The 14,572-nt window shown below is 44.6% G+C and overlaps 1 protein-coding gene across 6 annotated transcripts in view; it reads right to left on the bottom strand.

Annotated features, from left to right (window-relative positions):
• LOC126210625 (collagenase-like) overlaps positions 1–14,572 on the bottom strand; it is a 231,944-nt gene that overhangs the window by 175,272 nt on the left and 42,100 nt on the right. Inside the window, exons 5-6 of one of the 6 annotated variants that reach the window (XM_049939926.1) lie at positions 12,926–13,059; positions 7,183–7,509 (exon numbers count right to left, since the gene is read on the bottom strand). The exons of 4 other annotated variants lie outside the window; for them this stretch is intronic. In XM_049939926.1, the coding sequence (XP_049795883.1) occupies positions 7,339–7,509; positions 12,926–13,059 (305 nt within the window). In that variant the 3' untranslated portion in view covers positions 7,183–7,338. Of the gene's footprint in view, positions 1–7,182; positions 7,510–12,925; positions 13,060–14,572 lie in introns of those variants that run through there. One more of the 6 variants, XM_049939922.1, reaches the window with a different exon arrangement.

Genomic DNA, 14,572 nt, shown 5'->3' with positions numbered 1-14,572 from the left:
CATATGCCTTTCTCTTCTTTCTGCTCCTCTTATCCTTTCTCTGTCAATATTTCTTAGTGCTCGTATTGTGTTCACCCCAGCTGTAAATCCTAATGCCTTCAGAACTTCACACTTCACACTGTTCCCTTGGTTGTAGGTTGCTATTGCATCATAAATGCCAAAGTGCAGTGTTTTTATGCTTACAAACACCCTTTTAGGAATCGCTTTCCAAATCAAATTGTTTACGCTCTCATTAGGATTCTGCGTCTTTCCGTGTAGACATTTGTGTAACAATTGTGGCTGAGCTAAGTCATGAAAAATTGGTTGTATTGCATTCATCACAGCTGCTGGCAAACCATGTTTGTGATCATAGTCCTTTTTTGCATTATATTTGCACCAGGAATCTTTTGGGCACAGGCTGTGTTGAGGGTATTCATTGGAAGAGGCAGTATGAAGGAACAATGCCCACACTGCTTTTCGCATGTCACTAACATTACTAGTATTTTGCCTTATAGCATAAATAGTATCTCTGTAGACGTTCAATCACCTCATCAGTAAGCCTGCCTCTCCCTCCTATTGTCTTTCCATCACTGAGCTTACTTGAACCCAAAGTTTGTTTGAGCCTTCGAAGCCGTGCACCCATACGCTTTTGTACATGCCCAATGCGTTCCAACTTTTCAACTACAAATTCATTTCCATATGGTTTCAGTTCCTCTATAGTCTTGAAACCTTTGGAGTCACCATCCCCAAGGTAGTATTTGTACCTAACGTTGTATCTGGGAACTGGACGTTCAAAAATTTGTTTCACTCCATCCACTTCCATTGCTCCACTTGATCCACTAAAATTTGCCTCACAGGTTCCACTGTGCTCTCCTTTGATTTTATTTTTGCACCTAGAATGTTTTGATAATATTGCAACATCTACCACTTTTGCACTATCACCACAAGTAGCAGTTACAACCCCATTCAGGGATTTATGACCCCTCTTTTGCCAGGAACCATCTAATGTCACTACCAAATCCCTAGAACCACCGTTCATTTCTACAGATTCCTCCACTGCTTCCTTCATGTTTTTCAAAGCCACATCTTCAACAGAGGATCCTACCAGTTCACAATAGTACCCAAATTTGCTTGGAGGCGATGGCAAGTTCATAATACCACAAAACAGTTTACCAGTAGCAGACCCTTTTCCATTGGATCAAAGACCATACACAAGTTGAACATTCACATCAAACACTCTAGATCGTCCATTTTCACCAAAGAGACTGGCATGTGAATTGTAGAAAGTCACTTGATACTTGCAACATGCACAGATTATCTTCATCTCACAAGCTAAACCAAAGTGCTTTGTTATCTCTAGTCCCACTCCTACACTTGAACACATTTTGCACAGAACACTTTCTTTCAGCACAGAAGATAATAATCCAATATTCAGTACTTCGTTAATATCATCACTGTCACTAACATATTCACGAAATCTGTCACTTCCACCAGTCAGCTTCTTGCTAGAAGATGTCACAGGGCTATGGCCGGCCATGTGTTGCTTAGCAGAAGAACGCACTGTTTCAGTAATTGTAGTATCGCAACTTGGTATTAGTGTTAATTTTCTTTTCCATACGTTCTTCCTCTTCTTATATACACGGTTACTAAAACGTGGCATCGTAACCAGAACAACGCTTTACACAAGAAGTATAATACTACCAACAACAGGCGCAACACTGAACTAATTCGAAACTGTAAACAGAAAAGAGACGATGTTCCGAGCACTTAGCGTTTCATTTGTCACAGAAAACAATGTAGCCAACCCTTGTACACTCGCTGCATGCGTAAGATAAGGCGCTGTATGCGTAACAGACCGAGAAAATCCCAAGCAGTTCGCCAGGAAGTCACGAGAGGGTGTTAGATGCATTCAGCGGCCACCCATTTCCTCTGCAGGCGTGGGGGAAAGTGGTAATAACTCCACTTCTAGGGCGAGTAGAACAATAATTCAAAGTTTACATTAAAGAGGAAGGTTCCAATTAATTTTCGGTAGCAAAAAAAAATCGTAATTTTTTGGATTTGACCACCTCCGGCTCCCCTTAAACAAAACAAATACTTGGAAAAATACAATTATTATGAGATAAGAAATAGTGAAAGTTAATGTTATTGGACACTTTAGCAAAAATGGTTCAAATGGCTCTGAGCACTATGAGACTTAACTTCGAGGTCATCAGTCCCCTAGAACTTAGAACTACTTAAACCTAACTAACCTAAGGACATCACACACATCCATGCCCGAGGCAGGATTCGAACCTGCGACCGTAGCGATCGCGCGGTATGTAGCGCCTAGAACCGCTCGGCCACCTCGGCAGCTTCACTTTAGCAAATGTGTATTTGGCAATGTGGACCCACTTTCATATCCATCCCTGTTCTCTGTTGGTGCTTTGCCAGATCACAATTATAATTTCAACAATGAAAGACTGGCCTGGTGTTCTGCAATTGTTATTTTCCTGAAACACCATCCAGTTTTCATCTTCTTAGGCTATTGTCAAGTGACAACTCGATTTCACAGCTACAAATAAAATTACGTCAGATTTACAGATATAATAGTGAGACATGAAACGTTACTCCCACAAAGACCAGTTTTTGATCGAGTAAATATTATTTGCAATACATCAGGAAAGTTTTCCATTCTCGTGCTATTGTCGTTTTCTGCCAATTACCGATAGAGAACTTCACTAGAGTGTGTCACGGCACTGTCATGCCCCCCCTACCCTTCCTCCCCCCCATCTCCCCCCTCACGTGTAGAACATACATGGCATTTTCCAGTTGTGTAAATTGTTAATGAAGATATTACCTGAAATGTGGATTGCTTGTTGGTAACCTGTGCCTGAGCACATGTATTTTGAGATGGTGATTACCTGGATGACTGATTTTATATTGTTTCACATTCATTTATTTTAAAATTATTAGGGCGAAGAGTTGGAAGCTTATACTTCTGACAACCCACGGCCCAACTACATAGGCTGGTGCGTAAGAAACGACTACGAAGGAATTTAAATTACATTGAGCTGCGAAACAAGACCTTAAACCGAAGTGCTACGTTACATAAAATAAGTTTCACAGCGGCCTGTTAAAACGATCAGTCCTTAGTGTCTCCCCATTCCTGATTGATAAACAGTTCTGATGTAAGATAAAAAGTCCGTATAACCTCGTCAGCCCTGATATTATAGTTTATGAATAAAATGTTTATATTGGTGGTGTGGAACAAAATACGGCTAAAATACTTAATTTAAAATGTTGATGCAAATCGCCAAAATTTTAGGACTTGTTGAATGTGTTCATACTGATATTAGAGAATAACTGCAATGTGTGTACTAGGGATAGCCTCTTTGATCCATAATCAAAACGTCTTCGGTCCCGGGTTGGATCCCCGCCACTGCTAAAATTTTGATAAATAATCAGCATTGGCGGCCGAAGACTTCCGGCATAAGAAGTCAGCCTCATTCTGCCAACGGCCTTGTCAAAGACGGCGGAGGAGCGGATAGAGGTTCAGGGCACTCTCTTGTCCTAGGGGTCGGAAATTGCCCCTAAAGGCAGAAGAATCAGCAATGATCAACGACATGAGGATGCAGAAGGCAATGGAAACCACTGCATTAAAGACACGTAACGTGTATCCACAGGACATGTGGCCTGTATTTGAAGAAGTGTCATGATGATCTCTCCATTGGCAAAAGATTCCGGAATAATCCCCCATTCGGATCTCCGGGAGGGGACTGCCAAGGGGGAGGTTACCATGAGAAAAAGATTGAATAATCTACGGAAGGATAACGTACTACGAGTCGAGGCGTGGAATATCAGAAGCTTGAACGTGGTAGGGAAACTAGAAAATCTGAAAAGGGAAATGCAAAGGCTCAATCTAGATATAGTAGGGGTCGGTGAAGTGAAGTGGAAGGAAGACAAGGATTTCTGGTCAGATGAGTATCGGGTAATATCAACAACAGCAGAAAATGGTATAACAGGTGTAGGATTCGTTATGAATAGAAAGGTAGGGCAGAGGGTGTGTTACTGTGAACAGTTCAGTGACTGGGTTGTTCTAAACAGAATCGACAGCAGACCAACACCGACAACGATAGTTCAGGTATACATGCCGACGTCGCAAGCTGAAGATGAACAGATAGAGAAAGTGTATGAGGATATTGAAAGGGTAATGCAGTATGTAAAGGGGGACGAAGATCTAATAGTCATGGGCGACTGGAATGCAGTTGTAGGGGAAGGAGTAGAAGAAAAGGTTACAGGAGAATATGGTCTTGGGACAAGGAATGAAAGAGGAGAAAGACTAATTGAGTTCTGTAACAAGTTTCAGCTAGTAATAGCGAATACCCAGTTCAAGAATCACAAGAGGAGGAGGTATACTTAGAAAAGGCCGGGAAATACGGGAAGATTTCAATTAGATTACATCATGGTCAGACAGAGATTCCGAAATCAGATACTGGATTGTAAGGCATTCCCAGGAGCAGATATAGACTCAGATCACAATATAGTAGTGATGAAGAGTAGGCTGAAGTTCAAGACATTAGTCAGGAAGAATCAATGCGCAAACAAGTGGGATACGGAAGTACTAAGGAATGACGACATACGTTTGAAGTTCTCTAACGCTATAGATACAGCAATAAGGAATAGCGCAGTGGACATCTCTAAAAAGGGCCATCACAGAAGTTGGGATGGAAAACATAGGTACAAAGAAGCTAGCTGCGAAGAAACATGGATAACAGAAGAAATACTTCAGTTGATTGATGAAAGGAGGAAGTACAAACACGTTCCGGGAAAATCAGGAATACAGAAATACAAGTCGCTGAGGAATGAAATAAATAGGAAGTGCAGAGAAGCTAAGACGAAATGGCTGCAGGAAAAATGTGAAGACATCGAAAAAGATATGATTGTCGGAAGGACAGACTCAGCATACAGGAAAGTCAAAGCAACCTTTGGTGACATTAAAAGCAACGGTGGTTACATTAAGAGTGCAACGGGAATTCCACTGTTAAATGCAGAGGAGAGAGCAGATAGGTGGAAAGAATACATTGAAAGCCTCTATGAGGGTGAAGATTTGTCTGATGTGATAGAAGAAGAAACAGGAGTCGATTTAGAAGAGACAGGGGATCCAGTATTAGAATCGGAATTTAAAAGAGCTTTGGAGTACTTACGGTCAAATAAGGCACAAGGGATAGATAACATTCCATCAGAATATCTAAAATCATTGGGGGAAGTGGCAACAAAACGACTATTCACGTTGGTGTGTAGAATATATGAGTCCGGCGATATAGCATCTGACTTTCGGAAAAGCATCATCCACACAATTCCGAAGACGGCAAGAGCTGACAAGTGCGAGAATTATCGCACAATCAGCTTAACAGCTCATGCATCGAAGCTGCTTACAAGAATAATATACAGAAGAATGGAAAAGAAAATTGAGAATGCGCTAGGTGACGATCAGTTTGGCTTTAGGAAAAGTAAAGGGACGAGAGAGGCAACTCTGACGTTATGGCTAATAATGGAAGCAAGGCTAAAGAAAAATCAAGACACTTTCATAGGATTTGTCGACCTGGAAAAAGCGTTCGACAATATAAAATGGTGCAAACTGTTCGAGATTCTGAAAAAAGTAGGGGTAAGCTATAGGGAGAGACGGGTCATATAGAATATGTATAACAAGCAAGAGGGAATAATAAGAGTGGACGATCAAGAACGAAGTGCTCGCATTAAGAAGGGTGTAAGACAAGGCTGTAGCCTGTCGCCCCTACTCTTCAATCTGTACATCGAGGAAGCAATGATGGAAATAAAAGAAAGGTTCTGGAGTGGAATTAAAATACAAGGTGAAAGGATATCAATGATACGATTCGCTGATATTGCTATCCTGAGTGAAAGTGAAGAAGAATTAAATGATCTGCTGAACGGAATGAACAGTCTAATGAGTACACAGTATGGTTTGAGAGTAAATCGGAGAAAGACGAAGGTAATGAGAAGTAGTAGAAATGAGAACAGCGAGAAACTTAACATCAGGATTGATGGGTCACGAAGTCAATGAAGTTAAGGAATTCTACTACCTAGGCAGTAAAATAACCAATGACGGACGGAGCAAGGAGGACATCAAAAGCAGACTCGCTATGGCAAAAAAGGCATTTCTGGCCAAGAAAAGTCTACTAATATCAAATATCGGCCTTACTTTGAGGAAGAAATTTCTGAGGATGTACGTCTGGAGTACAGCATCGTATGGTAGTGAAACATGGACTGTGGGAAAACCGGAACAGAAGAGAATCGAAGTATTTGAGATGTGGTGCTATAGACGAATGTTGGAAATTAGGTGGACTGATAATGTAAGGAATGAGGAGGTTCTACGCAGAATCGGAGAGGAAAGGAATATGTGGAAAACAGTGATAAGGAGAAGGGACAGGATGATAGGACATCTGCTAAGACATGAGGGAATGACTTCCATGGTACTAGAGGGAGCTGTAGAGGGCAAAAACTGTAGAGGAAGACAGAGATTGGAATACGTCAAGCAAATAATTGTGGACGTAGGTTGGAAGTGCTACTCTGAGATGAAGAGGTTAGCACAGGAAAGGAATTCGTGGCGGGCCGCATCAAACCAGTCAGTAGACTGATGACCAAAAAAATAAAAAATAAAAAGAACTTGCTCGGGCTGAGAAACGCCGGGACTGGCGACAGACATGCACCCGTTTAAACGCTACCCTTCCTATCAACTCGTCCAAGTACTGGTCAGCCGTCCGCCGCCTTACCGTATCTAGAGCATGCTTCGCAGATACAGTGTCTGTATGAACGGTGTGGTCAACACATCGAGTCGCTGTTGTAATGCATCAGTATTGTTGTGTAGTACAGAATGCTGGTTTCTTTTATATTCTGGAATAATCTAAACAAATGTGCTTCAGTGTTAAATGAATATTTCATTACGTTTCCTTTCGAATTGTTGCCTAATAATTGCACTGCGTCTCGCCTATTTCCTCAAGCAGAAGTGGATGAGTTAACCATCTGAACAAAACCGTCGTGGAACGGAAACTGTACGTTTCCGGACATTGGTCGATTTTCAAAATGTAATGCAGTCACTCCGCTCTAAATATCCCAGACGTTTGTTAACGGGAACCTCTGAACACCCTTTATGTTACATAAGGACTGAGGAAGACACAGATCTGAGACCATATGCTTTAGCAATAATTAGATATTCTCTCGTGATTTTCTTTATTTCAGTTAATATTCTTGTATAGTGCGATTACAAGAATTGTGATAAAATATAAACGTACATTAGGAGCAAATGAACTAAACGGTGAGGTGGCGCCAGAACAGAACTACGTCCCAGGCAACACCGACTCCTCACTGAAAGTTGGTTGCGGTGATGGTGGCGATCCAGTCGAGAACGGAGGTGACCCTGACGAAGCCAGCAGGCATCCCTGTTACGCAGCCGTCGGTCGGAAGGAAGCCGGCCACTCCGATCTGCTTGTAACCTCCTTCAGTCTCCACAACCAGGGGAGTACCGAGATCCGACTGAAACGTAGACAGTTATTTCCTTGCAAACATCTACTACACTTCTGCTGCAAATACACTACTGGCCATTAAAACTGCTACACCAAGAAGAAATGCAGATGATAAACGGGTATTCATTGTACAAATATATTATACTAGAACTGACATGTGATTACATTTTCACGCAATTTGGGTGCATAGATCCTGAGAAATCAGTACCCAGAACAGCCACCTCTGGCCGTAATAACGGCCTTGATACGCCTGGGCATTGAGTCAAACAGAGCTTCGATGGCGTGTACAGGTACAGCTGCCCATGCAGCTTCAACACGATACCACAGTTCGTCAAGAGTAGTTACTGGCGTATTGTGACGAGCCAGTTGCTCGGCCACCATTGACAAGACGTTTTCAGTTGGTGTGAGATCTGGAGAATGTGCTGGCCAGGGCAGCAGTCGAACATTTTCTGTATCCAGAAAGGCCCGTACAGGACTGCAACATGCGGTCGTGCATTATCCTGCTGAAATGTAGGATTTCACAGGGATCGAATGAAGGGTAGAGCCACGGGTCGTAACACATCTGTAATGTAACGTCCACTGTTCAGAGTGCCGTCGATGCAAACAAGAGGTGACCGAGACGTGTAACCAATGGCACCCCATACCATCACGACAGGTGATACGCCAGTATGGAGATGACGAATACACGCTTCCAATGTGCGTTCACCGCGATGTCGCCAAACACGGATGTGACCATCATGATGCTGTAAACAGAACCTGGATTCATCCGAAAAAATGACTTTTTGCCATTCGTGCACCTAGGTTCGTCTTTGAGTATACCATCGCAGACGCTCCTGTCTGTGATGCAGCGTAAAGGGTAACCGCAGCCATGGTCTCTGAGCTGATAGTCCATGCTGCTGCAAACGTCGTCGAACTGTTCGTGCAGATGGTGGTTGTCTTGCAAACGTCCCCATCTGTTGACTCAGGATTCGAGACGTGGCTGCACGATCCATTACAGCCATGCGGATAAGATGCCTGTCATCTCGACTGCTAGTGATACGAGGCCGTTGGGATGCAGCACGGCGTTCCGTATTACCCTCCTGAACCCACCGATTCCATATTCTGCTAACAGTCATTGGATCTCGACCAACGCGACCAGCAATGTCGCGATACGATAAACCGCAATCGCGATAGGCTACAATCCAACCTTTATCAAAGTCGGAAACTTGATGGTACGCATTTCTCCTCCTTTCGCGAGTCATCACAACAACGCTTCACCAGGCAACGCCGGTCAACTGCTGTTTGTGTACGAGAAATCGGTTGGAAAGTTTCCTCATGTCAGCACGTTGTAGGTGTCGCCACCGGCTCCAACCTTCTGTGAATGCTCTGAAAAGCTAATCATTTGCATATCACATCATCTTCTTCCTGTCGGATAAATTTCGCGTCTGTAGCACGTCATCTTCGTGGTGTAGCAGTTTTAATGGCCAGTAGTGTATTAAAAAATCTTACGAACGATACTACGCTCTGAGCTATGTAAACGACACCCCATCAGCATTGGAGGACTCTTCAAGAACTTTGTGTTTACCAATGACGCAAGTACGCTGATGAAAGGCACAAACACGCCGATACGAAAGACAGCCAGGGGAGTAATGTACACTGAAGTGCCAAAGAAACTGATATAGACATGCATATTCAAATACAGAGGCATATAAACTGGCAGAATACTACGCTGCAGGTGACAGCGCCTGTATAAGGCAACAAGTGATTCCCGCAGTTTCAAATTGGTTACTGCTGCTACAATGGCAGGTTATCAAGATTTAACTGCGTTTGAAGTGCTGTTATATTCGGCGCACGGGCGATGCGACACAGCATTCCCGAGGTAGCGATGAAGTGGGGAATTTCCCCTTACGACCATTCCACGAGTGAACCTTGAATATAAGGAAAATAGTAAAACATAAAATCTCTGACATCGCTGCATCCACGAAAACATCCTGAAAGAACTGGATCAACGGCGATTGAAGTGAATCGCTCAGTGTGACAGAAGTGCAGCCCTTCCGCAAATTGCTGCAGATTTCAATGCTGGGCCTTTGATGACTGCACTACACAAAGCTCTTTACTTACGATACCTGCGGTCTCACAATACGGATTTTCTTAGGAAGGGAAAGTTGTCAGTCAGGTAGCAGTTGTAAGCCTGCTAAACTGATGAGCCAAAGAAACTGGTGCACCAGCCTAATAGCGCGTAGGGTCCTGCGAGCACGAAGATGTGCCACAACACGATGTGGCATGGGCTCGACTAATGTCTGAAGTACTGCTGGAGGGAACTGACACCATGAATCCTGCAGGGCTGTCCATAAAACCGTAAGAGGAGAAGGGGGGTGGAGGTCTCTTCTGAACAGCACATTGCAACGTATCCCAGATATGCTCAATAATATTCATGTCTGAGGAGTTTGGTGGCCAGCGGAAATGTTCCATCTGTTTCTGGAGCCACTCTGTAGCAATTCTGGACGTGTTGTGTGTCTCATTCAAAATGGCTCTGAGCACTATGGGACTCAACTGCTGTGGTCATAAGTCCCCTAGAACTTAGAACTACTTGAACCTAACTAGCGTAAGGACAGCACACAACACCCAGCCATCACGAGGCAGAGAAAATCCCTGACCCCGCCGGGAATCGAACCCGGGAACCCGGGCGTGGGAAGCGAGAACGCTACCGCACGACCACGAGATGCGGGCTGAGTGTCTCATTGTCCTGCTGGAATTTCACAAGTCCGTCGGAATGCACAATGGACATGAATACACTCCTGGAAATGGAAAAAAGAACACATTGACACCGGTGTGTCAGACCCACCATACTTGCTTCGGACACTGCGAGAGGGCTGTACAAGCAATGATCACACGCACGGCACAGCGGACACACCAGGAACCGCGGTGTTGGCCGTCGAATGGCGCTAGCTGCGCAGCATTTGTGCACCGCCGCCGTCAGTGTCAGCCAGTTTGCCGTGCCATACGGAGCTCCATCGCTGTCTTTAACACTGGCAGAATGCTGCGACAGCGTGGACGTGAACCGTATGTGCAGTTGACGGACTTTGAGCGAGGGCATATAGTGGGCACGCGGGAGGCCGGGTGGACGTACCGCCGAATTGCTCAACACGTGGGGCGTGAGGTCTCCACAGTACATCGATGTTGTCGCCAGTGGTCGGCGGAAGGTGCACGTGCCCGTCGACCTGGGACCGGACCGCAGCGACGCACGGATGCACGCCAAGACCGTAGGATCCTACGCAGTGCCGTAGGGGACCGCACCGCCACTTCCCAGCAAATTAGGGACACTGTTGCTCCTGGGGTATCGGCGAGGACCATTCGCAACCGTCTCCATGAAGCTGGGCTACGGTCCCGCACACCGTTAGGCCGTCTTCAACATCGTGCAGCCCGCCTCCAGTGGTGTCGCGACAGGCGTGAATGGAGGGACGAATGGAGACGTGTCGTCTTCAGCGATGAGAGTCGCTTCTGCCTTGGTGCCAATGATGGTCGTATGCGTGTTTGGCGCCGTGCAGGTGAGCGCCACAATCAGGACTGCATACGACCGAGGCACACAGGGCCAACACCCGGCATCATGGTGTGGGGAGCGATCTCCTACACTGGCCGTACACCACTGGTGATCGTCGAGGGGACACTGAATAGTGCACGGTACATCCAAACCGTCATCGAACCCATCGTTCTACCATTCCTAGACCGGCAAGGGAACTTGCTGTTCCAACAGGACAATGCACGTCCGCATGTATCCCGTGCCACCCAACGTGCTCTAGAAGGTGTAAGTCAACTACCCTGGCCAGCAAGATCTCCGGATCTGTCCCCCATTGAGCATGTTTGGGACTGGATGAAGCGTCGTCTCACGCGGTCTGCACGTCCAGCACGAACGCTGGTCCAACTGAGGCGCCAGGTGGAAATGGCATGGCAAGCCGTTCCACAGGACTACATCCAGCATCTCTACGATCGTCTCCATGGGAGAATAGCAGCCTGCATTGCTGCGAAAGGTGGATATACACAGTACTAATGCCGACATTGTGCATGCTCTGTTGCCTGTGTCTATGTGCCTGTGGTTCTGTCAGTGTGATCATGTGATGTATCTGACCCCAGGAATGTGTCAATAAAGTTTCCCCTTCCTGGGACAATGAATTCACGGTGTTCTTATTTCAATTTCCAGGAGTGTAGATGCAAGTGATCGGACAGGATGCTTACATACGTGTCACCTGTCAGACTCGTACCTAGGCGTATCAGGGGTCCCATATCACTCCAACTGCACACGCCACACACCACTCCATAGGCTCCACCAGCTTGAACAGTCCCCTGGTGCCATGCACGGTCCATGGAGTCTAGACGTGGTCTTCATACCAGTATGCATCCGCTCGGTACTGTTTGGAACGAGACTCGTCCGACCATCCAACGTCTCCAGTCATCAACAGTCCAATGTCGGTGTTGACAGGCTCAGGCTAGGCATAAAGCTTTGTGTCATGCAGTCTTCGAGGGTACACGAGTGGGCTTAGGGCTCCGAAAGCCCATATCGATTATGTTTCGTTGAATGGTTCACACGCTGACACTTGCTGATGGGCCAGCATTGAAATCTGCAGCAATTTGCGGAAGGGTTGCACTTCTGTCACATTGAACGATTCTGTTCAGTCGTCGTTGGTCCCATTCTTGCAGGATCTTTTTGCGGCTGCAGCGATGTCGGAGATTTGATGTTTTACCGGAGTCCTGATATTCACGGTACACTCTTGCAATTGTCGTACGGGAAAATCCCGACTTCATCGCTACCTCGGAGATGCTGCGTCCCATCGCTCGTGCGCCGACTATAACAGCACGTTCAGACTCACTCAAGTCTTGATAACCTGCCTTTGTAGCAGCAGTAACCCACCTAAGAACTGCGTCAGACACTTGTTGTCTTATACAGGCGTTGCCGACCGGAGCGCCGTATTCTGCATGTTTACATGCCTCTGTATTTGAATACGCATGCGTATACTAGTTTCCTTGTGCGCTTCATTGTAGTTTCGCAACTGTTAGCTCTAAATAATTCCGTCGCAACCTAAATTGCTTGCCAGTGTGGTTATCAACGGAACTACCAATCTCCCTACAGAAGAAATCCAGTTCACTTCCCTCCAGCTTATGGATCACTGACCTCTGCTGACGGTAAATTATTAATGAAAAAAGGAATAACTCGGGAGATTAAACGTCACTCATAGCTATATTACACATGTCGACAGGCTATCAATGCATGCAAGGATACTGCGTGACTTAGCTACAAATATCGAAGAAACAAATTGCTACATTAATTAATAATAGGTATAGATTGTAACAAGAATTTACGTTTTCCCAACTAATAAAGAGTTTCGAAAGTCACACAGCAGTTCGTTTTCTAGAAGTAAGTGGTTGTGTGATGAACAACACTCTATACTCACCCAGCATACGCCAGTGTACGTGTTCCCAGCGCACATAATATTGTCAGTAATGGCACCTTCTTCGTGGAGCTCCGAGCATACTGAGTTGGGAACAATCGTCACCTGACTCCATAGAAGAACTTCTGAATCTCCCGCTGTAACCAAAAGAATTGAATCATGTTAGCTTCGTGGCTCTTTGTTATTGTGAACATTCATTTACAGTACTCTTCCGTAGTAATACAAAATAAATACGTAACATCAGTTCTAGGTATTCGCAATATAAGGATCCTTGAGTAATGAAGTACTTAGTGAACTCCATTTGTAGAAATTTTTCAGTACGACTGAGACTGAATCAGTTTCCATGTCACTAATAAAGCATTTGTTTGTCTATATAATTATATACTGGCTATTGCCAAATGAATGAACATTGCATATACCTACATCTACATGGATACTCTTCAAATCACATTTAAGTGCCTGGCAGAGGGTTCATCGAACCACCTTCACAATTCTCCGTTATTCCAATCTCGCAAAGCGCACGGAGAGAATGAACGCCTATATATTTCCGTACGAGCTCTAATTTTCCTTATTTTATCTTGGTGATCGTTTCCCACCACGTATGTCGGTGTCAACAAAATATTTTCGCATTCGGAGAAGAAAGTTGTTCTTTGGAATTTCGTGACAAGATTCCGTGGCAACGAAACACGCCTTTTTTTTAATGATGTCCAGCCCAAATCCTGTATCATTTCTGTGACACTCTCTCCCATATTTCGCGATAATACAAAACATGCTGCCTTTCTTTGAACTTTTTCAATGTACTCCGTCAGTCCTATCTGGAGGATCCCACACCGCGCAGCAGTATTTTGAAAAAGGACGTACAAGCGTAGTGTAGGCAGTCTCCCTAGTAGGCCTGTTACATTTTCTAATTCTCCTGCCATTAAAACGCAGTCTTTGGTTAGCCTTCCCCACAACATCTTCTATATGTTCCTTCCAATATAAGTTGTTCGTAATTGTAATACATAGGTATTTAGTTGAATTTACACCTTTTAGATTTGACTGTTTAATCGTGTAACAGAAGTTTAACGAGTTCCTTTTAGCACTCATGTGGATGACCTCACACTTTTCGTTATTTAGGGTCAACTGCCACTTTTCGCGCCATTCAGATATCTTTTCTAAAACTTTTTGTAGCGTCATCTGCAAACAAACGAAGACGGCTGCTCAGATTGTCTCCCAAATCGCATAGAAATATACAAACGTAAAATATAGTGATGGAATGATTTCTTTCTGTGTTTAACAATGATATAAACTGCGAAAATTGCTTTAACTTTTTGTTAAGAAATTAAGCAGTATTATTAGAAGGGGATGATGTATATCCATATCTCGTTCATAATTTTAGTTTTCCCTGTGTTACTGCTAGACAATTTTTCTGTCAGGTGCATTTGTAGTCTGTCATATGACCATATTTGGATTTTGTGCTGGACTGTTGATTTTGTTTCGCTTTCTGTTCTGTTATGGGAATCAGGAACCTCAGCCCTCCTCACCAAGTCCCAATTGATTCACCTGCATTAGACGAGAATATGGCGACTGGACCACAAGTTAAAGGAATTTCCGTTCCTTTCTTTCTATGGGATCTGGGGAAAATTCGTTTTCCATTCTTTATGTCTGGCT

This window comes from Schistocerca nitens, chromosome 10 (assembly GCF_023898315.1).
Source record: "Schistocerca nitens isolate TAMUIC-IGC-003100 chromosome 10, iqSchNite1.1, whole genome shotgun sequence".
In the NCBI taxonomy this organism is placed as follows: domain Eukaryota; kingdom Metazoa; phylum Arthropoda; class Insecta; order Orthoptera; family Acrididae; genus Schistocerca; species Schistocerca nitens.
Note: the sequence above shows the minus strand (reverse complement) of the source record. Positions and strands in the feature narration are given on the sequence as shown.